This window comes from Microcaecilia unicolor, chromosome 9 (genome assembly GCF_901765095.1).
Source record: "Microcaecilia unicolor chromosome 9, aMicUni1.1, whole genome shotgun sequence".
Taxonomy (NCBI): domain Eukaryota; kingdom Metazoa; phylum Chordata; class Amphibia; order Gymnophiona; family Siphonopidae; genus Microcaecilia; species Microcaecilia unicolor.
In genome coordinates, this window is record NC_044039.1 from 47,052,084 (window position 1) to 47,079,985 (window position 27,902).

The 27,902-nt window shown below is 45.0% G+C and overlaps 1 protein-coding gene across 2 annotated transcripts in view; it reads left to right on the forward strand.

The window, feature by feature from the left end:
* LOC115477153 (sodium- and chloride-dependent betaine transporter-like) overlaps positions 1 to 27,902 on the forward strand; it is a 165,342-nt gene that overhangs the window by 29,130 nt on the left and 108,310 nt on the right. For both annotated transcript variants that reach the window (XM_030213790.1, XM_030213791.1), the window contains exons 3-4: positions 14,176 to 14,310; positions 26,118 to 26,258. In XM_030213790.1, the coding sequence (XP_030069650.1) occupies positions 14,176 to 14,310; positions 26,118 to 26,258 (276 nt within the window). The remainder of the gene's footprint in view (positions 1 to 14,175; positions 14,311 to 26,117; positions 26,259 to 27,902) is intronic.

The window sequence follows — 27,902 nt, forward strand, 5'->3', positions numbered from 1 at the left end:
CATTAAAAAGAATGTCATGTCTATGTGTGAACTGATATATATATATATATATATATATATATATATATATACTGTACAGTATATGGCGCCTTAAGTTGTGCGTGCTAATTTGGTCACATGGCCAATTTGTACACACACCTTAATGGTTAGTGTAGTGGACTTAAACAAAGAGACCCAGAACTCTCCAGAAACAGAAAAATACCTACTGTGCCTGAATGTATACAACTTCCATAGCCTTCAGGCTTGCAGACGTCTTATATATTTGGTACAGTAAGAATTTTTCTGCATTAAAAAATAAAAATTAAAAAAAAAGATTTAAAGTGGGTCTTGAACCTGAATCCATTGGTTTATAACCCACTGTACTAAACACTAAGCTACTCTTCAGATCTGTATGATTCATTGTTCAGAATGCTTGTAATACCTGAAGCTGCCACAGAGTTTGGTATTCCTTTCCAGTTTCACTTTCAGGGAAGAGGGAGGGTTCAGCAACCACTGGGGGTTGAAGGAGGTATCATGCCTTAATCCCTCAAGTGGCCAGCTCGCAATCAGAGCACCTTTTTGTATCCTACATGTGATTAAAACAGGTCTAACTTTTAGACTTGGACGTTTCCTTACCTTTGGTTGTCCTGATTTTGGGCCCTCCCTAGTCCTTCCCAAAACACTCCCACAACACCCCCTCCCCCCTTGCTATTTGAACATACAGCAGTGTCGGACGTCCAAATCTTGCCATTGCAAAATTGGGATTTGGACGATTCAAGCGCATGGACGTCTGTTTTGGCATTTTGGGATGTCCATATGCTTCAAAAATAAGTGCCTAATGAAAATTGCCATCAAGATTCTAGTGTATGTGTACTTGTAGAAAGGCCCTGAAGGTCTGTCAAGGCCTCAAGGCACAAGAAAGAACCTGTCAGCACTGTGGTTAACAGAGTTGAAGTTTAAAGAGCGTAATTATGAACTGTGTTACAGGAGAAATTGAATGAACCATTATTTTGTGGTTACATTAATTTCCACACTATCATTTGCTGTTTGGAACATAATCTGTGGGTCTGTGTGAAATCTTGGAAGTGCGCCTTTGCTCAGGGCCTGGAGAGAGGGATCTCTTTCCCCATTCAGAGAATCCACACATCAAAGTTTTTCCAAAAGTGAGCAAGTGATTTGAAAACGGACTAGTGAGCGCCCTGCATATTGAGAGAGTGCTCAAGAGGGGACGACACACAAACTCACATTTCCATTTGCTCCTTTTGGACATCCAGCTGAATCAGAGCTAGCACTGAGATCCTGGTGCTATAACTCTTCACAGCTATCTGGGTCTGTGCCTCCTGTTTTATGTCTCCCTCTTTTTTATATACTTACCCATGGATTCTATATAGATCACCCAAATTTGGTGCGGATCTCAGATACAGACGCAAATGAAATAGTTAACGAGCTGTTAACAATCAATAATTAATTGACACTCAACTGCGCCCTATTCTATATTTATTTATTTATTTATTGCATTTGTATCCCACATTTTCCCACCTTTTTGCAGGCTCAATTTATTTACCACCTTTTTGAAGGAATTCACTCAAGGCATTGTACAGTAAGAATAGATCAAAACATGAGCAGTAGGCAATTACAGCAGTAAAAATATTCAAAAACAATACAAAGTATGGCATGGTATACTACTTAAAATGTCAACACAATACGTCATAGAATATCCTATAAAATGTGCACCAAACTTCATGCAACTCAAAAGGAGTGTGGTCGCAGGTGAGGGGCATTTTCAGAAATTAGGCACAGTGTTATAGAATAAGGATCATTTACCCATCCAACTTCCAACAGTTGCACACCAGCATTTACACCAGCTTTCTGCAGGTATAAGTGCCATGCCCAGGGCTGGTGTTAGATATTCAGGGCCCCAAGGCAGAAACCTGGGAGGCAGCCCAAAAGCTGGCCTTCAGTCTATGTCTCCTTTAGCTTGAGGCAGGTATGTGGCTCCATATGATATGGGGGCCCAGGGCAATTGCGCTGTTTGCCATACCCTAATGCCGGCTCTGGGCATGCCCAAAGTTATGAGATCCACACTAAGCTAGTATTCTGTAAAGGCTTTCGAACATTGACCTTAAATAGTTTCTTAGTGACATAACTAATGCTTCTATTTTTAGCTATTTATATATCATCTCACCAATGTGTGGATGAAACGATGGTGCAGGGAGGAGGGTTTTAGATTTGTTAGGAACTGGGCAACATTCTGGGGAAGGGGGAGCCTATTCCGAAAGGATAGGTTCCACCTTAACCAGGATGGGACCAAGCTGCTGGTATCAGCATTTAAAAAGGAAATAGAGCAGCTTTTAAACTAGAAACTGGGGGGAAGGCCGACAGTCGCTCAAAAGCGCATTGTTCGGGATAAGGTATCTTTCATAGATATCACCAAAACAGTGAAGATAGGGTATCCTGATAGCGAGGTTGCAAAAGAGGCCATAGTAGATCAGGTGTTCTTAAATAAAAATAAAAATCAGACAAAAGATTGCAAATTAATACTGTCAAGTACTGAGCATGATGTAAGTAGGAACAACAAACATAGTTTGAAATGTCTATATGCGAATGCCAGGAGCCTAAGAAATAAGATGGGAGAGTTATAATATATTGCACTAAATGAAAAATTAGATATAATAGGCATCTCTGAGACCTGGTGGAAGGAGGATAACCAGTGGGACACTGCCATACCGGGGTACAAATTATATCATAGTGATAGGGTGGATCGAATTGGTTGAGGGGTAGCATTGTATATTAAGGAGAGCCTTGAATCAAATAGATTGAAAATTCTGCAGGAAACAAAACACATCTTGGAATCACTATGGATTGAAATTCCAAGGGGAAACGGATAGTGATAGGAGTGTACTACCATCTGCCTGGCCAGGATGAACAGTCGGATGCAGAAATGTAAAAGGAAATTAGGGACGCAAACAAAACCGGACAACACAATAATAATGGGTGATTTCAATTACCAAAATATCCTAACTAATTCTACTATATGAAACCCTGTATTGCAGGTGTAAATTCACATATATTTATGAAAATATGTGGAGACCAAATGACAGCCGGCGTGGTTAAAAAGTGAAGTGAAGGAAGTTATTAGATCTAAAATAAAATCCTTCAGAAAATGGAAGAAGGAACCGACTGAAAATAATAAGAAACAGCATAAGGAATGTCAAGTCAAACGCAAAGCGCTGATAAGGAAGACTAAAAGGGACTTCGAAAAAAAGATTGTGTTGGAGGCAAAAACATAGTAAAAATTTTTTTTAGGTATATTAAAAGCAGGAAGCCGGCAAAAGAATCGGTTGGACCGCTAGATGACCGAGGGGTAAAAGGGAGATCAGGGAAGACAAAGCTATAGCGGAGAGATTAAATGAATTCTTTGCTTCGGTCTTCACCAAGGAAGATTTGGGAGAGATACCGGTGCCAGAAATGGTATTTGAAGCTGACGAATCAGAGAAACTGAATGAATTCTCTATAAACGTGGAGGATGTAATGGGGCAGTTCTACAAATTGAAGAGTAGCAAATCTCCTGGACCAGATGGTGTTCACTCCAGAGTAATGATAGACCTGAAAAATGAACTTGTGGAGCTATTGTTAGTAATATATAATTTATCCTTATAATCGAACATGATACCAGAAGATTGGAGGGTGGCCAATGTAATGCCAATTTTTAAAAAAGGTTCCAGAGGAGATCCAGGAAATTATAGATCGGTGAGTCTGACGTCGGTGCTGGGTAAAATGGTAGAGACTATTATAAAGAACAAAATTACAGAGCATATTCAAAACAATGGATTAATGAGATAAAGCCAACATGCATTTAGTGAAGGGAAATCTTGCCTCACCAATCTATTACATTTCTTACGATGTTGGTAGTTGGTAGGCTCTTCTCCCATGGTGCTTTTCCCTCTGCTTACTGGGTCAGAGTATGCCCTGTTTTGTTTCCGGTAGACCACGAGGTAGTGGCCATTTTTGTAAGTCCGTTTTAGATCCCTTTCGTGTGTTAGCCACATTATAGAACTTAGTTCTTACCTTGAATGTTGCTGAAAGAGGACATTGTACACCATTCTGCAAGCTCTGACCTACTGCTAATCTTAGTACCAGGGAGACTCATTGCCAGTGGGACACAACCTCTGATCTGCAGTTAACTGTGAGTAAACGCGGTTATTGAAATAAAGGACGTTTTCAGCAAGATTAGTCTTACGGTGTGAACTGCTGTGCCAAGGTTATACACCAGCAAGAAGTCCTGTCCCTGGAGCAGTTTTAGTGGGTAATGCAGTGCACTTCAGGCAGTCGGACCCAGGCCCATCCCCCCCCTACCTGTACCACTTATGGTGGTAAATGGGAGCCCTCTAACCCCCCCCCCCCAAAAAAAAACCCCACTGTACCCACATGTAGGTGCCCCCCTTCACCATTAAGTGCTATGGTAATGGTGTTGAGTTGTGGGGAGTGGGTTTTGGGGGGGATTTGGGGGTCTCAGCACCCAAGGTAAAGGAGCTATGTACCTGGGAGGTAATTTAATGTTTTTTCCTATTTTTAAAAGTGTCCCCTAGGGTGCCCGGTTGGTGTCCTGGCATGTGAGGGGGACCAGTGCACTACGAATCCTGGCCTCTCCCACGACCCAAAGCCTTGGATTTGGTCATTTTTGAGCTGGGACACTTCGGTTTCGATTATCGCTGAATAACAAAAACGCCCAGCTCAAACAAACGACCAAATCTCAAAAACGCCCACATCCAATGCACAAACCGTATTTTCGAGATTAAAGATAAACGTCCATCTTTTTTGAAAATACGATTCGGCCCACCCCCTCACGACCCATTCTCGGAGATGGACGTTCTTACACATGGGCGTTTGCGTTCGATTATGCCCCTCTGGGTGTCTAAATGGCAGATGACGTTTAATGTGAGCAAGTGCAAAGTGATGCATGTGGGAAAGAGGAACCCGAAATATAGCTACGCCATGCAAGGTTCCACATTAGGAGTCACAGACCAAGAAAAGGATCTAAGTGTCGTCGTTGATGATACATTGAAACCTTCTGCTCAGTGTGCTGCTGTGGCTAAGAAAGCAAATAGAATGTTAGGTATTATTAGAAAATGAATTGAAAACAAAAATGAGGACATTATAATGCCTTTGTATTGCTCCATGGTGCGACTGCACCTCAAATATTGTGTTCAATTCTGGTCTCCGCATCTCAAAAAAGATATAGTGGAATTAGAAAAAGTGCAGAGAAGGGCGACGAAAATGATAAAGGGGATAGGACGACTTCCTTATGAGGAAAGACTAAAGCGGCTAGGGCTCTTCAGTTTGGAGAAAAAGCGGCTGAGGGGAGATATGATAGAGGTCTATAAATAATGAGTAGACTTGAACAGGTGGATGTGAAGCGTCTGTTTACGCTTTCCAAAAATACAAGGACTAGGGGGCATGCGATGAAGCTACAAAGTAATAAATTTAAAACAAATCGGAGAAAATATTTCTTCATTCAGCGTATAATTAAACTCTGGAATTCATTGCCAGAGAATGTGGTAAGGGTGGTTACCTTAGCAGAGTCTAAAAAAGGTTTGGACGGCTTCCTAAAGGAAAAGTCCATAAACCATTATTAAATTGGACTTGGGGAAAATCCACTATTTCTGGGATAAGCAGTATAAAATGCTTTGTACTTTTTTGGGATCATACCAGGTATTTGTGACCTGGATTGGTCACTGTTGGAAACAGGATGCTGGGCTTGATGGACCTTTGGTCTGTCCCAGTATGACAATATTTATGTACTTATGAATTGCAAATGTAGGTGTTTAGGAGCAGCCAGTTCAGAAAAATGCACAAGAGAGTGGAGGATCCAGGGCAGGAACCAGAAAGATAAGACAATACTAGGGAAACGGGAAGTTTTCTGGTGTCTATCCAATAAGCACCTATTTTTACTTCCAGGGAAGGGGAGTGGGGTGGTTATTGATGTTTATGAAATAAATCTAAAATCTGAAGCTTTTTTTTTTTAAATAATATATTAAGAAATGTTATTGTGAATTCACAGGAAAATAAATAGATTAAGTGAGGAAGAATTGGCCCAGATAGCAGTCAAGGGTGCTCATGGGTGTTGCAGAAGATAAAACATTGCAATTAGTGTCCCTAGAACTGAAATTCAAATATTACAACACTTGTGATTTTTTAATTAATGCTTTTGTTAAACATATTTAACACCTTGATTATTTATACATTCTCTGTTTTCTACATGAATATGTATTTCACAATAATCCTATATATCTGTTTAGCACCTTTCTTTTTCACATACACCCACTCAGTTGTATCCAGTGTATGGAATGCCACTAGCGCTTCAGTGAGGCAATTTTCTATATATAGAATGAAAAGAGGGGATTTTTTTCAGAGCTGGGAAGGTTCTAGTGGTGATAATGTAAGGCAGAGGGAGCTGCTGCCCATTCTCAAGATGAAAAGTGGTGGGGGGCACAGCGGTATGTAGGTAACAGTCCTGTGGACTGTTGACAATAGAAGATGAAACATAGCCTAGTGGGTTGTGCTCTCTGCTGTTGAAGAAAGGGAAGAACACTAACTTTTCCTTTCCATTTGGAGAGAGGTAGGGATGTGCACAGGACGAACAGCCTCATTCTAGAGCCTAAGGGGCTCTTTTACTGAAATGCATTAATTTTGAACTTAATGCACTGTAATGCAGGATTTTACATTACATGTATTGTTTATATGCCGTTAAAGCCAGAACTAGATCAAAGCGGCTTACAAGAAAGAAGAGGTAGGACAGCTTTCTAGAAAATATAATGCTAGTAAGAGTATTAGAAGATAGATATATGGTACAAGAATGCATGATGAAAAGTTTAATTGATTTGCAGATTAACAGTGTTCATGATTAATTTATCTGCGTATAACAATTCCTAGAAAGCACAATAGGGATGTTAAGTACATTTGCAAAATAACCATGTATTCAATAATTTTCAGTGGAGAGGCGTGGTAGCCGTGTTAATCCACTATTAAAGGTTATCAATAGAAATCAAACAAAATAAAACATGGAAAAGAAAATAAGATGATACCTTTTTTATTGGACATAACTTAATACATTTCTTGATTAGCTTACGAAGGTTGCCTTTCTTCGTCAGATTGGAAATAAGCAAATTTGGTAGCAGATAGTATATATAAGTGAAACATCCAAGCATTACTTTGACAGTCTGACAGGGTGGGAGGGTGGGGGTGGGTAGGAGGTATGCATGAGGACATCAAAGCATTTCATTGATAGTCTAACAGGTTGGGTGTGGGTAGGTGTGAGGAGGATGATAAACAGAGAAATACAACTTTATGGTTTATAATGGGCTAGAAAACTCAGGTCCTTGTTAAGTCCTGTCTGTTGGGTGTCAAAATATTCAATCATTCTGACTTCAAAGGTCTTACGTTCCTGTATTGTTTTAAAGTTACCTTTCAGGATTCTTACTATGAAATCACTGGTACAGTGTTCCAGTCTTATAAAGTGCTGGCCCACAGGGGTGGGAACCTGACTGGCACCGGCTTTCTTCATGTGATGTCTATGTAGATTAAATCTTGTCTTAAGCATCTGGCCTGTTTCTCCAATATAGTATCCTTCGTTACATTTTTTACACTGAATGATATATACCACATTGGAAGATGAGCATGTGAAAGATTCCTTTATGTTGAATATTTTTCCTTTGTGAATGACTGTGGGGTCCTGTGAAATGTTTTGGCATAGCCTGCAGCTGGATATATTACAGGGAAATTTGCCCTTCTCTTCTTTTTCAGTCTGTGTTGGGAGTTTACTTATGATTAGCTTATGATGTCACTACAGACAGATGCAGCCACCTCCACAACTTCAACTTCCATCCTTCACATTCAAAAAGATCCATTATTTACAGCCAAGCCACGAGATACCACCGTATCTGCTCGGACCCAGGGGATAGAGACAGACACCTTGAAATCCTGACTGCATCCTTCAAACAGAAAGGCTACAACCCCAAAATAATCTCCAAGAATATTGCCTTCTCCCTCAAAACACCCAGGGAAAATCTGCTACAGTACAAAGAAAAAAAAAAGCCACAGACAGAATCCCCCTTGTAGTGACATACAATCCAGAGCTGGAAAAACTGAGGAAAATCATAAGAGATCTACAGCCGCTACTCCAAGAGGATGAATTACTGAAAGAGATATTCCCATCACCACCAGTGCTGGCCTTCCGACAGCCACCCAACTTAAAACACAAGCTAATCGTAAGTAAACTCCCAACACAGACTGAAAAAGAAGAGAAGGGCACATTTCCCTGTAATATATCCAGCTGCAAGCTATGCCAAAACATTTCACAGGACCCCACAGTCATTCACAAAGGAAAAATATTCGACATAAAGGAATCTTTCACATGCTCATCTTCCAATGTGGTATATATCATTCAGTGTAAAAAATGTAACGAAGGATACTATATTGGAGAAACAGGCCAGATGCTTAAGACAAGATTTAATCTACATAGACATCACATGAAGAAAGCCGGTGCCAGTCAGGTTCCCACGCCTGTGGGCCAGCATTTTACAAGACCGGAACACTGTACCAGTGATTTCATAGTAAGAATCCTTAAAGTCAACTTTAAAACAATACAGGAACATAAGACCTTTGAAGTCAGAATGATTGAATATTTTGACACCCAACAGACAGGATTTAACAAGGACCTGGGTTTTCTAGCCCATTATAAACCATAAAGTTGTATTTCTCTGTTTATCACCCTCCTCTCACCTACCCACACCCATCCTGTTAGACTATGAATGAAATGCTTTGATGTCCCCATGCATACTTCCTACCCACCGCCACCCTCCCACCCTGTCAGACTGTCAAAGTAATGCTTGGATGTTTCACTTATATATACTATCTGCTACCACATTTGCTTATTTCCGATCTGACGAAGAAGGGCAACTTTCAAAAGCTAATCAAGAAATGTATTAAGTTATGTACAATAAAAAAGGTATCATCTTATTTTCTTTTCCATGTTTTATTTTGTTTGATTTCTATTGATAACCAATCATTTTCAGAATCTATATAATAATTGGTAACTCTGCTTCCCTGGATGGCTGAGTTCGTAACAGCATGCTGACATCAGCTCGCCTCCAGCATTCCCTTCCCTCTCAGTGTCCCGCCCTCGCGGAAAGACGAAATGACATCAGAGGAGGGTGGGACACTGAGAGGGAAGGCTGGAGGCGATGCAAGCCCAGCCTGCTGCTGCTGCAAACGGAGGTAAGATGGTTTAGAGGCGGGGTGGCAGGAAGGACAGTCACTGGCCATGGATGGGAGGGGAGGGGAGGATCGCTGGACATGGGAGCACAGGGCAGAGGAGAATCACTGGACATGGAGGGGAGGCCAGAATCACGAGACACGGAGGGGATGGGAGGGGAGGGAAGAATCGCTGGACATGGAGGGGAGGGGAGGGAAAAGAGGAGAAATCGCTTAGAGGAGAGCCTTCCTAGGGCTCATTTCATTTTTCACGAAGCGGGCTTTGTTGCTTGTAGTATATAATTAGTCTGACCACATATATATAAAGGTAATTCATTCCACCACTTAGCAATTTGGTAAGGAAAGGTCAGTTCTAACTCTTTTTTGTAAACACCCGCTTGTGGTGACAGATATTGAAAGTTTAAAAAGTGCTTTGAGTTGCTCTTATAGTTCTTATCTAACATAATAACAAGGGGTAACGTATATTGCAATGCCTGGCCTTGGAGTATCAAATAGGCAAAGTAACATAATTTGGATATAGAGTGGGCCTTCTCAGGCAACTAGAGGAGACTATGCAGCAGAGATCTAGCACTTTCAAAACTTGAAGTTCTGAAAATCAAACAGGCTATAGTTTCTGTAAGCGGCGACAAATGTCTACTTTACAACCAACATAAATGACAAGCCCAAAACTAATATGGCAGCAAGAAGGGGCATTCCCAGCATTTCCACATTTTGCGCATGTGTAAAAGTTGCCGGTAATGTATGGAACCAGTGTGGTGTTATGACAGAGATACTTAGCACCTCCCATTTAGGAGGTAGTAAGTGCCTCCATGTTAAGTGCCTCCAAGTTAGCACGTGGTAACTGTAGCACTTTGAGGACCCATTTTACAAAGCTGCAGTAAAAGGGAAACAGCACTAGCGGCAGAGTGAGTTTTTGCCGCGTGCAGAGTCTCCTTGTACTCTTTGTCAGGAGGATGTAGTAAGAGCAGTTAGCGTATCTGGGTTTACAAAAGGTTTGGACAAATTCCTGGAGGAAAAGTCCATAGTCTGCTATTGAGACAGACATGAGGAAGCTACTGCATGGCATGGGATTGGTAGCATGGAATGTTGCTACTAATTGGGGTTCTGCCAGGTACTTGTGACCTGGATAGGCCACTGTTGGAAGCAGGATACTGGGCTAGATGGACCATTGGTCTGACCCAGTATGTCTATTCTTATGTTCTTATGCAGGCGGAGCATGGGTGAAGCATAAGCAGGGCTTCCCCTTACAGAATACTGTAACTAATGCACTAAAATGCCACATTTAGGCACCTGCATTTAAGCCTGCTATTGACACGGTGTAAGTGGACGTGTCTAACTGTAGGTATATAGATGCTGAAATGTGCTAATGTTCTATAATGGAATCTTGGTGTCCAGATGCTATTGTACAATTCACGCTTAAGGGGGAATTCTGTTTATGGTGTCCAAAGTTTGGTGCCCAGATGATGTGCACTAAGGGTGAATTCTATAAAGGCAGTTCAGCACAGAAGTGTCTTTATAGAATACTAGCTTAAGTCATTTTCATGTCTAATTTTAGGCGTGAGCATGTACGCCCACCAAAGGCTGGTTTAAATGCTCGCATCTAACTACTGTCAGTTAGGCTTGGAAATAGAGTTATTCTATACTCTGTGCCTAAATTCTGGGAACGCCCATTACCCACCTATGTTTCTCCCTTGGCCATGCCTCCTTGAGAATTGCGTGCAAGGTGAATTAGGCATGCATAATTAGTAATTAGTGCCAATAAGTGCTTGTTAAGGCCAGTCAATCTGTACAAATCTTAATGATCAGGATTATCTGTTGGGCGAGCCGCTTCGATCATGTTTTTGTGCTCTTGAAACAGCATCACTGGCTCCCGGTTGACTGTAGGAAACAATTCAAAGTGCTCACCTTGACACATAAGATTTTCCATTCCAACACTCCATTGTACCTCTCTTCACATGTCATCTCCTGTACACCTGCTCATGTGCTTTGCTCTTTGGAAGGTCGCCATCTCCGCCTATCTCCTCAATCTTCAGCATGCTACATGAACATCTGCTTTTTTCTACTTAGCGCCATCCCTTTAGAATTCATTACTGAAACATCTCTACCTCGAGTAATTCTTCCCTAAATTTAAGGCTGGATTAAAGATGCACCTATTTTCAATTGCATTTGAGCCCTAACTTCACATTCCTCACCCCACTTACCTGTCTCCCTGATTTAGCAGTGTGCCTCTTTTTATGTGCCTTTTTTTCACTCTTCACTTTTATCTTTCCTATCAGAATTTTGTAGTTCCTTTCCTATTTCTGATTTTGTAAACGGCCTTGACATTGTTTCAAAAGGGATATATTAAAACTGCATAAGAGCATAAGAACATAAGAATAGCCATACTGGGTCAGACCAATGGTCCATCTAGCCCAGTATCCTCTTTCCAACAGTGGCCAAGCCAGGTCAGAAGTACCTGGCAGAAACCCAATTAGTAACAATGTTTCATCTACCAATTCCAGGGCAAGCAGTGTCTTCTCCCATGTCCATCTCAATAACATACTATGGACTTTTCCTCCAGGAACTTATTCAAACCTTTTTTAAACCCAGATACACTAACTGTTGTTAGTACATCCTCCAGCAAAGAGTTCCAGAGCTTAACTATTCTTTGAGTAAAAAAATATTTTCTTTTATTTGTTTTAAAAGTATTTCCATGTAACTTCATTGAGTGTCCCCTAGTCTTTGTACTTTTGGAACAAGTAAAAAATCAATTCACTTCTACTTGTTCTACACCACTCAGGATTTTGTAGACCTCAATCATATCTCCACTCATCTGTCTCTTTTCCAAACTGAAGAACTCTAACCTCTTTAATCTTTCCTCATATGGGAGGAGTTCCATCCCCTTTATCATTTTGGTCACTCTTCTTTGAACCTTTTCTAATTCTGCTATATCTTTTTTGAGATACAGTGACCAGAACTGAACGCAGTACTGAAGGTGAGGTCACACCATGGAGTGCATAGGCGTAGTTTGACTGTTTCATTTGGGGGGGCAAAGAATGGGCGGAGCATATTAGCATATCATTTGCATATATACATATGCAAATGAATATGCTAATATGGAGGAAGGAATTGAAATTTACAGGCAAAATATCACAGATGCACATTTCAAAAAGCTGACACATTTCAATTAATAAATTATGAATAAAATACTTTTATCTACCTTTGTTGTCTGATCATTTAGTTTTTATATTTGCTTTGGTCCCAGTGTCTTCTGTTTTATGCAGTGTCTTCTTTCCAGTAGGCTTCCCTCTGCTCCCCACCCTCCCAGTCCCATCCATCTCTTGCTCCTTCCCTCTGCTCCCCACCCCTCCCAGTCCCATCCATCTTCTGTTCCTTCCCTCTGCTCACTATCCCTCCGTCCCATCCATCTTCTGCTCCTTCCCTCTGCTGTGCCTGACCTCTCCCAATCCCATCCATCTCCTGGTCCATCCCTCTGCTCCCCACCCCTCCCAGTCCAATCCATCTCTTGCTCCTTCCCTCTGCTCCCCACCCCTCCCAGTCCCATCCATCTTCCCTCTGCTCCCCACCCCTCCCAGTTCCATCCATCTTCCTTCTACTGCCCCCCCCCGCGAGGTCCAAGATCGTGACTCTGTTTACCCCCTCTCTTCCTCCCTCCCTCTGGCGCAGGCAACAGTCTTCAGCTTTTTCAGCATTCCTGGCAGCGGTAGCGATGTACACGCTGCCTTCGGTCTGCCCTGGAAGCCTTCTCTTCAAGTTCCTGTTCCCACCTATGCGGGAACAGGAACTTGAAGAGAAGGCTTTGGGGCAGAGTCGAAGGCAGCGTGTACATCGCTACCGCTGCCAGGAACGCTGAAAAAGACTGCTGCCTGCGCCAGAGGGAGGGAGGAAGAGAGAGGGGTAGACGGACATGCTCCTCTCCGTCCGCTTGGCTTCCCTGCCCTCTCTGTCTGCGTCCCGCCTTCCTCTGACGTCAGAGCAGGAAGGCAGGACGCAGACAGAGAGGGCAGGGAAGCCAGGTGGATGGAGAGGAGCGCGTGCCTGCATGTGTTTTTTTTTTAAACTAATGGCGCGGCGGCGCCTCGTCGTCGTTTGGGGGGGCATTGCCCTCCCTTGCCCCCCCAGTCTACGCCTATGCATGGAGTGATACAGAGGCATTATAGTATTTTCGGTTTTATTTACCATCTCTTTCCTAATAATTCCTACCATCCTGTTTGCTTTTTTGGCTGCCACCGCATACTGAGCAGATTTCAGTGTATTATCAAACATATAAATTGCGAGTGACCGTACTCACCCGCAAAAAGAAGTACTATTCTCCTCTTGCTAGCAGAAACAAGATGGAAAAGATACTACTGGGTACTAAGCCCCACACAGGCTGATTTCTTTGTGGTGCATGGAATGAAAATCTACCCCTCACTATACTAAAGAATATTGAACATATCATGCACAGGGCAGAATTAACCATTTGGTGGACCCTAGGCAAATAGATATATTGGGCCCCCTCATTATGATGTAAATATACTTTAAAACTCCCACAATGGGTTGATTGAGGAAAACTTGCAGAGGAAGAAACAGCAGGATAGAAGTGCTGCTTGCTGATTCTCTAACCAACTGAAGGGCATTGCAGGAGAATGAGGAGAAAAAGCAGAGCTATTCACACAGGAGTGGCTTTTTGTTCATCCCTCCACCAAACTCCTCTTGTTACCAGCTAATTACCAATGCAAAAATCTGTCTTGAAAGCCACAGAATTCGCACATCTGAGAAGGTCCCTCCTCAACATCTGAGTCCTAGGCACATGCCTAGTTTGCCTATGCCTTAATCCTGCCCTGATCATGCACAAGAATAGCATCAGTTGTTGGTAATGAATTTGAATGTGACAGGTTTCCTGAATGAAGTAAATCCCTGTTTACCTTTGTTTTGCTTCAGGTGCTTTCTTTATCCCATACCTTATCTTTCTCTTCACCTGTGGGATTCCAGTGTTTTTCTTAGAGACATCGCTTGGACAATACACTGGCCAAGGAGGAGTCACTGCATGGCGGAAAATTTGTCCTGTCTTTGAAGGTAAGCTAAGGGAGTTCCACAAGGATTAATCCATTTTTCTTTGTGTACATACAACTCAACCCTACCTTCTTATGCTTTTATTTCCTTTCTCTTTGTTTCTGTTAAAATATTCTCTCCTCTTCCATTCTGTTTCTTTTATCTCCCTTTTCTTTGTCTACTTTGTTTTTCTTTCTTCCACCTCCAAAGCAGTTATAGTGTAGTGTGTAAAAAAAATTGCAGAGACCCTTAAAATGTCAATCTGGCACAAATTTCATGTATTCATTGTTTACAGATCCCATTCTACTTGCTCAAAAGTGTAAATTCTTAATATAAAACTTCAGAAGTGACCTCCTCCAAGAATTTTAATATCTACCATGCAGCAGACCATTGTAGAGAATCTTGCAACATATCTTTTTAGTTAACTCAAACATGTTTTGTATATATGTTTATGAGCAATCCAACGTGGTTTGGTTTGCTCATAAAGCGGGTTAACTTCCAGTTAAACAAATTGTTAGGGACTGTGAATGTGCGAGTGAGCTGGGCACAAGGCCCAGATAAAGTGACACCATACAGCAGGTTAGAATGAGCAAAACTATCATTTATTAAAGGTGTTTATTTATTTATTTATTTGTTTGCTTGTTGAATTTGTATCCCACATTTCCCCACCTATTTGCAGGCTCAATGTGGCTTACATAGTACCGTAAAGGTATTCACCAGTTCCGGTATGGACAGTTTCACAGTGACGTTATGGTAGAATTAAGGTTCGTGTGGAACAACATGTTAGGGAATCGTATAGAGGAAGAGTTACGTTATGTCCATTACGTTCTTTGGTTTCATAGTGTTGCAGTGTTCTGGTATTTAAGTAGGGTCGGTAGGGTATGCCTTTTTGAACAGGTAAGATTTTAGTGATTTCCGAAAGTTTAGGTGGTTATACATTGTTTTCACGGCTTTTGGTAGTGCGTTCCATAGTTGTGTGCTTATGTAGGAAAAGCTGGATGCATAAATTGATTTGTATTTAAGTCCTTTGCAGCTTGGGTAGTGGAGGCTTAGGTATGTTCATGTTGATCTGGATGTATTTCTGATTAGTAGGTCGATGAGGTCTGTCATATATCCCGGAGTCTCGCCATAGTTAATTTTATGAACCAGGGTGCAGATTTTGAAAGCAACATGCTCTTTGATTGGGAGCCAGTGCAATTTTTCACGTAGGGGCTTGGCACTGTCGAATCACGTTTTTCCTAGTATAAGTCTGGCTGCCATGTTTTGAGCGGTCTGAAGTTTCTTTATGAGTTGTTCTTTGCATCCCGCATAAATTCCGTTGCAGTAATCTAGTTGGCTTAGTACCATTGATTGTATCAGGTTCCAGAATGTTTCCCTCGGGAAGAATGATTTCACAAGTTTGAGTTTCCACATTGAGTGGAACATTTTCTTAGTTGTGGATTTCACGTGGCTCTCCAGAGTGAGGTTGTGGTCAATTGTAACGCTGAGGAGTTTCAGGCTGTCTGAGATGGGGAGGGTGTAGTCTGGGGTGTTTATATTTATGGGGTTGTTCTCTTTAGCCTTTCCTTATATGGAAGGAGTTCCATCCCCTTTATCATTTTAGTCACTCTTCTTTGAACCTTTTCTAATTCCACTATATCTTTTTTGATATATGGTGACCAGAATTGAACGCAATCCTCAAGGTGAGGTAGCACCATAGAGCAATACAGAGGCATTATAATATTCTTGGTCTTATTTTGCATACCTTTCCTAATAATTCCTAGCATCCTATTTGCTTTTTTGGCTGCCGCTGCACACTAGGCAAAAGATTTCGGTGTATTGTCTACAATGACACCTAGATCTTTTTCTTGAATGCTGATTCCTAAGGTGAACCCTAGCATCAGGTAACTATGATTTGGATTATTATTCCCATTGTGCATCACTTTGCATTTGTCCACATTAAATTTCATATGCCACTTGGATGCCCAGTCTTCCAGTTTCCTAAGATCTCCCTGCAATTTTTAACAATCCTCGTGTGTTTTGACAACTTTGAATAGTGTTGTGTTATCTGCAAGTTTAGGGCCCTGTTTACTAAACAGCATTATAGGCGCATTAACATTTTTAATTCACGTTAACCATGTACGCGTGTTAACCATGTACATGCCTACAATTTCCCTATAGGCACCTACATGGTTAGCGCGCACGCTAAGTGTAGGCACGCTAAAAACACTAACGCACCTTAGTAAACAGGGCCCTTAATCACCTCACTTGTCATTCCGATTTCCAGATCATTTATAGATATGTTCAATAGCACCAGTCCCAGTACATAAATGTACATATAGTACATAAATAATTGTAATAAATAAGTAACCAAAAGTAATAATAAGTAATGTGTAAAATATTTAAAATAACATATAGTTAAGCTTGCACATACAAAATATGCACATCAGATTTAAATTAAATAAATAAATACATAAATCGCAAAACTCCCATCAAACACGGGAGTCCTTTTACTAAGCTGTGGCCTTAACATGCTCTTACGCAGATCTCTATGGTGTGCTAAGGCCACTTTTTGCCAAGACCAGAAAATGGCCGATTTTCCATTTGCTGATTTAATGGCCATGTGCTAATCAGTTAACACATGATAGTGTAGCTCCACTAAATGATTAGCACAGACGCACCTACTCTTCGTCTTCTTGACACACCCTCTCAGCGAAATTTTTTTTTATATTTTAGCATGCCGGTGGCGCACTCACATGTCAAAAGTACCACTGGATACCTCAGTGCACCCTGTGGTACACCATTTTAAGCTGCAGGAAGTGAGCCTGGATTTCTCACCGCCACCTGAAGCTCAATATGTCCAAAACTGAGCTCCTTATCTTCCCACCTAAACCAACCTCTCCTCTTCCCCCACTCTCTATTTCTGTCGACAACATGCTCATTCTTCCTGTCTCTTCTGCTCGTAACCTTGGAGTCATCTTCGACTCCTCCCTCTCCTTCTCTGCACATTTATTTATTTTATTTATTGCATTTGTACCCCGTGCTTTCCCACACATAGAATAACAAAGTCTTGTAAGGAGATATATTACAAACTGTAGTAAACATAGTAATAATAAGGTCTTAACATGTGAATTTAACATGGAAAGGTGAACAAAGATAGGATGAGCAAAAGGAAAAGAGACTGGGAAGATGAAGAAAAGAAGACTAGGATTCAACAGATTGCTAAAACCTGTCGTTTCTTCCTCTATAATATCGCCAAAATTCGCCCTCTCCTTTCTGAGTATGCTACCAGAACCCTCATCCACACTCTCATCACCTCTAGCTTGGACTACTGCAACTTGCTTCTCACAGGTCTTTCACTCAGCCATCTCTCTTCTCTTCAATCTGTTCAAAATTCTGCTGCACGATTAATATTTCGCCAAAGTCGCTATGCCCATATCAGCCCTCTTCTGAAGTCACTTCACTGGCTCCCTATCCATTTCCGTATACAATTCAAGCTCCTCTTATTAACCTATAAGTGCATTCACTCTGCTGCCCCTCACTACCTCTCTTCCCTCATCTCTCCCTACACTCCTTCCCAGGAACTCCGATTCACTAGGCAAATCTCTCCTAATTGCACCCTTCTCCTCCATCGCTAACTCCAGACTCCATTCCTTTTATCTCGCCACACCTTATGCCTGGAATAAACTTCCTCAGCCATTGCGTCAAGCTTCATCCCTGGCCGCCTTCAAATCCGGGCTTAAGGTCTACCTGTTTGATGCTGCTTTCAATTCCTAACCTGTCACCTGCTCGTAACCTTTATCTTGTCTTCCTCTCTTCAATAGTCCCTTTTCCCTATGTGTCCTATCTGTCCTTCCCTTATCCCTTATTTGTCCTGTTTGTCTGTCCTGATTTAGATTGTAAGCTCTTTTGAGCAGGGACTGTCTTTTCTTCATGTTCAGTTGTGAAGTGCTGCGTACGACTGGTAGCGCTACAGAAATGATTTGTAGTAGTAGTAGTAGTTGTAGTAGTAGTACTGCAGCTTGGTAAAAGAACCCCTTGGTTATTTATATGCTGTTCTTAATGTTATACGTGTATGTATTACATTGTATTTTAAATTTAATATAATTTTGGTTACTTATTTATTACAATTATTTATGTAATGTATGTGGTATAGATTTTCTGTCTATCATTTTTATTTCTATGGGGCTTTTTTACTAAAGCTTAGTGCATGCTAATGGACATTAGCACGCACTAAATGCTGCATGTCCTGTTGGCCTATGGGCCACATGGCATTAATGTATGCTCTTGTCCATTAGCACGCACTAAGCTTTAGTAAAAAGGCCTCTATTTTTGATTGTTGAAATGTTGGGTATCTGATTTATGGCTCAATAAAGACCTTTTTGGGACCAAAATTCAGACACCAGAAAGTAGCTGGGCTGCCTCCCGTGGTCAACGCTGAGCCCAGATATTCAATGCCGGGCTGTTTCCGGTGACCAGCATTGAATGTCTGGGTGTATTTTGGCCAGTTTAAATGTAACCAGCCAAGTCGATATTCAGTGCTGTATGGTTCAGTTTAAAGTGGCCAAACATATTCCAGCTATTTTGGTGGCCTAATTTGGCCGCCAAACGTAGCCGCTGGCTCTCTACTAAGAACAAACTGGCAATACTCAGCAAGGGATAACTAGCTTGTGCCATTGAATCGGCCAAGAGCCGTTCCTCGCCTGTTGAATGGTTTTAAATATCAGGCGGGTTATCTTTTATTGATTCCTGAATCTGCTGTTTTTTCATGTCCATATTCATTACAGTACTTGAATATGTGACTCAGCATGTAATCATTTACGTATGTATTATGCACTTTATAACAAAATCTATTGCTCTGTTATGGGACATTTTACTAAACTGCAGTAAAATCTAGGCTTAGCACGTTCTAATATGGAACTTTTCCATATACTAAGCCCAGATTTACCATGGCATATTTTAAAGGTTTTTTATTTTTCTTTTTTTGCAGGCCTTACACTAATGTTTGCATTAGTGCACGGTACCTACAAAAAATTAATGCGGAACACTTACTGCCTCCTATTTAGGAGGTGCTAAGGGTTCCCATGAACCCTGTGTTATCCAGTTAGCACGTGCTAATCTTAACGTGCTAGCTGGATAACGTGAGAACACACACTCTCTGTCCATGACACACTCCCTCCAAAAATATTTTTTAAAAATAGCTAATGCGTAGGTTACCACATGCTAACAGTCAAAGTACCTCACAACTCATTAATGCATTGTGCAGTAGTCTGTTAGCATGCACTACCCGCATGGTAAGCGAATGCTACATACCTGTAGAAGGTATTCTCCGAGGACAGCAGGCTGATTGTTCTCACTGATGGGGTGACGTCCACGGCAGCCCCTCCAATCGGAAACTTCACTAGCAAAGTCCTTTGCTAGCCCTCGCGCGCCCGCGCGCACCGCGCATGCGCGGCCGTCTTCCCGCCCGAAACCGGCTCGAGCCGGCCAGTCCAGTATGTAGCAAGACAATACACTTCAAGGGAAGACACAACTCCAAAGGGGAGGCGGGCGGGTTTGTGAGAACAATCAGCCTGCTGTCCTCGGAGAATACCTTCTACAGGTATGTAGCATTCGCTTTCTCCGAGGACAAGCAGGCTGCTTGTTCTCACTGATGGGGTATCCCTAGCCCCCAGGCTCACTCAAAACAACAACATTGGTCAATTGGGCCGCGCAACGGCGAGGACATAACTGAGATTGACCTAAAAAATTTACCAACTAACTGAGAGTGTAGCCTGGAACAGAACAAACAGGGCCCTCGGGGGGTGGAGTTGGATCCTAAAGCCCAAACAGGTTCTGAAGAACTGACTGCCCGAACCGACTGTCACGTCGGGTATCCTGCTGCAGGCAGTAATGAGATGTGAATGTGTGGACAGATGACCACGTCGCAGCTTTGCAAATTTCCTCCATGGTGGCTGACTTCAAGTGGGCTACCGACGCAGCCATGGCTCTAACATTATGAGCCGTGACATGACCCTCAAGAGCCAGCCCAGCCTGGGCGTAAGTGAAGGAAATGCAATCTGCTAGCCAATTGGATATGGTGCGTTTCCCTACAGCCACTCCCCTCTTGTTGGGATCAAAAGAAACAAACAATTGGGCGGACTGTCTGTGGGGCTGTGTCCGCTCCAGATAGAAGGCCAATGCTCTCTTGCAGTCCAATGTGTGCAGCTGACGTTCAGCAGGGCAGGAATGAGGACGGGGAAAGAATGTTGGCAAGACAATTGACTGGTTCAGATGGAACTCCGACACAACCTTTGGCAGAAACTTAGGGTGAGTGCGGAGGACTACTCTGTTGTGATGAAATTTGGTGTAAGGGGCCTGGGCTACCAGGGCCTGAAGCTCACTGACTCTACGAGCCGAGGTAACTGCCACCAAGAAAATGACCTTCCAGGTCAAGTACTTCGGATGGCAGGAATTCAGTGGCTCGAAAGGAGGTTTCATCAGCTGGGTGAGAACGACATTGAGATCCCATGACACTGTAGGAGGCTTGACAGGGGGCTTTGACAAAAGCAAACCTCTCATGAAGCGAACAACTAAAGGCTGTCCTGAGATCGGCTTACCTTCCACTTGGTAATGGTATGCACTGATTGCACTAAGGTGAACCCTTACGGAGTTGGTCTTCAGACCAGACTCAGACAAGTGGAGAAGGTATTCAAGCAGGGTCTGTGTAGGACAAGAGCGAGGATCTAGGGCCTTGCTGTCACACCAGACGGCAAACCTCCTCCAATGAAAGAAGTAACTTCTCTTAGTGGAGTCTTTCCTGGAAGCAAGCAAGATGCGGGAGACACCCTCTGGCAGACCCAAAGAGGCAAAGTCTACGCCCTCAACATCCAGGCCGTGAGAGCCAGGGACTGGAGGTTGGGATGCAGAAGAGCCCCTTCGTCCTGCGTGATGAGGGTCGGAAAACACTCCAATCTCCACGGTTCTTCGGAGGATAACTCCAGAAGAAGAGGGAACCAGATCTGACGCGGCCAAAAGGGAGCAATCAGAATCATGGTGCCTCGGTCTTGCTTGAGTTTCAACAAAGTCTTCCCCACCAGAGGAATGGGAGGATAAGCATACAGCAGACCTTCCCCCCAATCCAGGAGGAAGGCATCCGACGCCAGTCTGCCGTGGGCCTGAAGCCTGGAACAGAACTGAGGGACCTTGTGGTTCACTTGAGATGCGAAGAGATCCACCAGGGGGGTGCCCCACGCCTGGAAGATCTGTCGCACCACACGGGAATTGAGCGACCACTCGTGAGGTTGCATAATCCTGCTCAACCTGTCGGCCAGACTGTTGTTTACGCCTGCCAGATATGTGGCTTGGAGCACCATGCCTTGACGGCGAGCCCAGAGCCACATGCTGACGGCTTCCTGACACAGGGGGCGAGATCCGGTGCCCCCCTGCTTGTTGACATAGTACATGGCAACCTGATTGTCTGTCTGAATTTGGATAATTTGGTGGGACAGCCGATCTCTGAAAGCCTTCAGAGCGTTCCAGATCGCTCGCAACTCCAGAAGATTGATCTGTAGATCGCTTTCTTGGAGGGACCACCTTCCTTGGGTGTGAAGCCCATCGACATGAGCTCCCCATCCCAGGAGAGACGCATCCGTGGTCAGCACTTTTTGAGGCTGAGGAATTTGGAAGGGACGTCCCAGAGTCAAATTGGAGCAAATCGTCCACCAATACAGGGATTCGAGAAAACTCGTGGACAGGTGGATCACGTCCTCTAGACCCCCGGCGGCCTGATACCACTGGGAGGCTAGGGTCCATTGAGCAGATCTCATGTGAAGGCGGGCCATGGGAGTCACATGAACTGTGGAGGCCATGTGGCCCAGCAATCTCAACATCTGCCGAGCTGTGATCTGCTGGGACGCTCGCACCCGCGAGACGAGGGACAACAAGTTGTTGGCCCTCGCCTCTGGGAGATAGGCGCGAGCCGTCCGAGAATCCAGCAGGGCTCCGATGAATTCGAGTTTCTGCACTGGGAGAAGATGGGACTTTGGGTAATTTATCACAAACCCCAGTAGCTCCAGGAGGCGAATAGTCATCTGCATGGACTGCAGGGCTCCTGCCTCGGATGTGTTCTTCACCAGCCAATCGTCGAGATATGGGAACACGTGCACCCCCAGCCTGCGAAGCGCCGCTGCTACCACAGCTAGGCACTTTGTGAACACCCTGGGCGCAGAGGCGAGCCCAAAGGGTAGCACACAGTACTGGAAGTGGCGTGTGCCCAGCTGAAATCGCAGATACTGTCTGTGAGCTGGCAGTATCGGGATGTGTGTGTAGGCATCCTTCAAGTCCAGAGAGCATAGCCAATCGTTTTGCTGAATCATGGGGAGAAGGGTGCCCAGGGAAAGCATCCTGAACTTTTCTTTTACGAGATATTTGTTCAGGGCCCTTAGGTCTAGGATGGGACGCATCCCCCCTGTTTTCTTTTCCACAAGGAAGTACCTGGAATAGAACCCCAGCCCTTCTTGCCCGGATGGCACGGGCTCGACCGCATTGGCGCTGAGAAGGGCGGAGAGTTCCTCTGCAAGTACCTGCTTGTGCTGGAAGCTGTAGGACTGAGCTCCCGGTGGACAATTTGGAGGTTTTGAAGCCAAATTGAGAGTGTATCCTTGCCGGACTATTTGGAGAACCCACTGATCGGAGGTTATGAGAGGCCACCTTTGGTGAAAAGCTTTCAACCTCCCTCCGACAGGCAGGTCGCCCGGCACTGACACTTGGATGTCGGCTATGCTCTGCTGGAGCCAGTCAAAAGCTCGCCCCTTGCTTTTGCTGGGGAGCCGCGGGGCCTTGCTGAGTCGCACGCTGCTGACGAGAGCGAGCGCGCTGGGGCTTAGCCTGGGCCGCAGGCTGTCGGGAAGGAGGATTGTACCTACGCTTGCCAGAAGTATAGGGAACAGTCTTCCTTCCCCCGAAAAATCGTCTACCTGTAGAGGTAGAAGCTGAAGGCTGCCGGCGGGCGAACTTGTCGAATGCGGTGTCCCGCTGGTGGAGAGACTCTACCACCTGCTCGACTTTTTCGCCAAAAATGTTATCCGCACGGCAAGGCGAGTCCGCAATCCGCTGCTGGATTCTATTCTCCAGGTCGGCGGCACGCAGCCATGAGAGCCTGCGCATCACCACACCTTGAGCAGCGGCCCTGGACGCAACATCAAAAGTGTCATAAACTCCTCTGGCCAGGAATTTTCTGCACGCCTTCAGCTGCCTGACCACCTCCTGAAAAGGCTTGGCTTGCTCAGGGGGAAGAGCATCAACCAAGCCCGCCAACTGCCGCACATTATTCCGCATGTGTATGCTCGTGTAGAGCTGGTAAGACTGGATCTTGGACACGAGCATAGAGGAATGGTAGGCCTTCCTCCCAAAGGAGTCTAAGGTTCTAGCGTCCTTGCCCGGGGGCGCCGAAGCATGTTCCCTAGAACTCTTAGCCTTCTTTAGGGCCAAATCCACAACTCCAGAGTCATGAGGCAACTGAGTGCGCATCAGCTCTGGGTCCCCATGGATCCGGTACTGGGACTCGATCTTCTTGGGAATGTGGGGATTAGTTAATGGCTTGGTCCAGTTCGCAAGCAATGTCTTCTTCAGGACATGGTGCAAGGGAACAGTGGACGCTTCCTTAGGTGGAGAAGGATAGTCCAGGAGCTCAAACATTTCAGCCCTGGGCTCGTCCTCCACAACCACCGGGAAGGGGATGGCCGTAGACATCTCCCGGACAAAGGAGGCAAAAGACAGACTCTCGGGAGGAGAAAGCTGTCTCTCAGGAGAGGGAGTGGGATCAGACGGAAGACCCTCAGACTCCTCGTCAGAGAAATATCTGGGATCTTCCTCTTCCTCCCACGAGGCCTCACCCTCGGTGTCAGACACAAGTTCACGGACCTGTGTCTGCAACCTCGCCCTGCTCGACTCCGTGGAACCCCGTCCACGATGGGGGCGTCGAGAGGTAGACTCCCTCGCCCGCATTGGCGAAGCTCCCTCCGCCGACGTAGTCGGGGAGCCTTCCTGGGAGGTGGCCGCGGTCGGTACCGCACGCGGTACCGACGTCGGGGACCTCAACCTGGGCGATGGGCCAGCCGGCGCCACGCTCGACGGTACCGGTGGCGCAAGCACCGCCGGTACCGGAGGGGTAGGGCGCAACAGCTCTCCCAGAATCTCTGGGAGAACGGCCCGGAGGCTCTCGTTTAGAGCGGCTGCAGAGAAAGGCTGAGAGGTCGATGCAGGCGTCGACGTCAGTACCTGTTCCGGGCGTGGAGGCTGTTCCGGGCTGTCCAGAGCGGAGCGCATCGACACCTCCTGAACAGAGGGTGAGCGGTCCTCTCGGTGCCGATGCCTGCTGGGTGCCGAATCCCTCGGCGACCCAGAGCTCTCGGTGCCGACACGGGGAGGAGACCGGTGTCGATGCTTCTTCGATTTCTTCCGAAGCATGTCACCAGAGCTCCCCGGCACCGACGAGGAGGACGTCGAATCCATCCGTCGCTTCCTCGGGGCCGAGACTGAAGAAGGTCGATCTCGGGGGGGCTGTACCGCAGGAGCCCTCAGGGTAGGAGGAGACCCACCCGAGGGCTCACCGCCACCAGCAGGGGAATGGACAGCCCTCACCTGCACTCCACCCGATGCACCACCGTCCGACGACATCAGCAGACGAGGTCCTGGTACCACCGACGTCGATGCAGCTATCCGATGTCTCGGCGCCGATGCAGAGGCCCGATGCCTCGATGCACTCGATGCAGGGGCGGCCGAGGAAGATGGTCTGGACGCTGACGACGTCGATGCACTCGAAGATCCCGGTGCCGATGCCGACGAAGAGCCCGAGAACAACACGTTCCACTGGGCTAGTCTCGCTACCTGAGTCCGCCTTTGAAGCAGGGAACACAGACTGCAGTTCTGAGGGCGGTGCTCGGCCCCCAGACACTGAAGACACGACGAGTGTCGATCAGTGAGCGAGATAACCCGGGCGCACTGGGTGCACTTCTTGAAGCCGCTGGAAGGCTTCGATGTCATGGGCGGAAAAATCACGCCGGCGAAATCAAAAGCCGAAATGGCGAAATTTGAAGCACCAAATTTAGAGGGAGAAAAAATCTCGACCGAGGCCGAAAAGAGGCCTACCCCGACGACGAAAGAAAACTTACCGGGGCAAAAAAGCTGGAAGTACGGGGAGGATTTACACGAAACCCGGCGGGGGGTTTCCGGAGCACTTCCCGACTAGGACAAAGCTTTCCCGAAGGAAAAAAAACACGTTCAAAACAAATTGGACGCGCGAGGTCGACTTTCCGGGGCTCGACACGGCGAAAACACGACCGTACCGAGTGCGGACAAAAGAAGACTGGCCGGCTCGAGCCGGTTTCGGGCGGGAAGACGGCCGCGCATGCGCGGTGCGCGCGGGCGCGCGAGGGCTAGCAAAGGACTTTGCTAGTGAAGTTTCCGATTGGAGGGGCTGCCGTGGACGTCACCCCATCAGTGAGAACAAGCAGCCTGCTTGTCCTCGGAGAAAGAGCTTAATGCCCTTTAGTAAAAGGGCCCCTTAATGACTAAATTTTGGCAACCAGAAATTTGTTCTCAATAGTATAGCTTTTCAAAAGCCCTTTTAGTTGCCCTTCCTCGCCTTGAACTCTTCACAATGTTTCATTTATTGACCTAAAAACTATGCAAAATGTATTGCTATATAGAACTACTAAATGGAATGACCAGGAAAATATTATAATACTCTTAGCGATAGCTATACCTCTTTCTCTCTTTTTAGTTTATCTGTTCACCCTCCACCCTTCTTTCCCAATATATAAAGTCCTTCTTAAGTGGGCTCCCCTGTGTTTCTTTTTTCTCCTCCACAGGAATTGGATATGCCTCACAAGTAATAGAAGCCTACCTGAACGTCTACTACATCATAGTCTTGGCCTGGGCTCTTTTCTACCTGTTCAGCTCCTTTGCTGCAGAGCTCCCATGGGCCCACTGCAATCACACCTGGAACACAGGTACAAATGTTCTAGGAACTAATATGAAAGTCTAATCTATTCTACACATTTCAAATTATTCTTATATTCAGTGGTGCTATGGGTACAGTGAGTGTCACTGAATACAATTGTATAACTATTCATATATGCTCATTATTTATTGATATTTAACTCACACCCTTTTTCAAGGTGAGATACATTCAGTTATAGTAGGTATTTCCCTGTCCCTGAAGGGCTCTCAATCTAAGGGGTCTTTTTTACTACGCGGCAGTAAGCACTATTGCATGCTTCCTCCACGCCAAAATGCACTACCAGGGTATCATTCTGGTGCCCTGCAGTAGTTTAAGCATCTATGCACACTTCCTTGACACACTGGGGGGTGTTGGGGGGGGGGGGGGGGTTGGAGAGTAGGCGTGCCCAGCACTAATCGGTTAGCACAGCTACTTTGTCACACACCAACCAATTAGCGCATAGGTGCCCGGTATAAGAGGCTTGGGGAGGCTAAGCCTCCCCAGCTGCAGCAGGATGGATCAGCTGTTTCTCCCGGGAGTCCCGCTGCTCTGGGGGGTTTAAATTGTTGATTTACCTCCTGCAGTGAAAGCTCGTCTCTAGCCTTGTGTAACCAGTTGTAGGAATTGGTTTATGGTTTAATTTGTTTACCTTACTGCTGGGAGAACAGGGGGGTTGGTTGGAGGTGTCCTGGGTTGCCAGAGAGATATTTAACGAGGATGACTTCCTGCACATGAGCAGTTCATACCAAAGAGACTTGCACTGACACCTGAGATTTTAAAAGTGCTAAAAATAAATTTTAAAAGTATTTGTATTAAATCTAATTGCAGAATTTAGGTGCTAGGAAGTGGGATTGGTATGCTATGTACTCAAATTTGCTCAAGCCATATGCAATTTAGTCCATTTTTTGGGAGGTTCTCTTTTGCATATTTATGGGTAAAAATTGTTGGAAATGTTTACAGCCTTAATGTTAGGGCATGGCTCTGATCAAAAATGTGAAGTTTGATCCAAAAACGAAGGGTTTATCTAGTGTTTTTGACTAATAATTCCCATTAGAGTGTCCGTATGTTAATCTGCATTCAAATAGAGCTCTCTGATTGGATGAGCAGCTCCATTTAGAAATCTGCCCGGGAACAGAGAGAAGAGAGCAACTGAAGATTTGGACTGAGAGGACATGCAGCTTTGAGCTCCGTGTGTAAGGATTGATAGAAAGAATTGAAATTATAAAAGCGTGCCCGATTATGTGGTAAATGAGAAAATATGAGTGAAAAGAGATTGGTGGAAATTTACAAGTTTGAGGTTTCTCTATTGAGAAAAGGATCTGAATATTTCACTTGTAAGCCTTCCCTTCGTTCCCGTCAGTGTCCTGCCTTCTTCTGACATCATTTCCTCTTTCCGCGAGGGCGGGACACTGACGGAAATGAAGGGAAGGCTTACAAGGCTAGAGATGGGCTTTCACCGTGGCTGCTGCAACGGAGGCAGGGGAGCGAGGAGAATTGTTGAGGGTGGATATGGATGGCTGGAGGGGGGGGCAAGGGAGTGAAGAGAATCGCTGGGTGGGTGTGGATGGCTGGAGGGGGGGCAAGGGAGAGGAGAGAATCGCTGGATGGGTGTGGATGGATGGAGGGGGGCAGGGGAGAGGAGAGAATCGCTGGA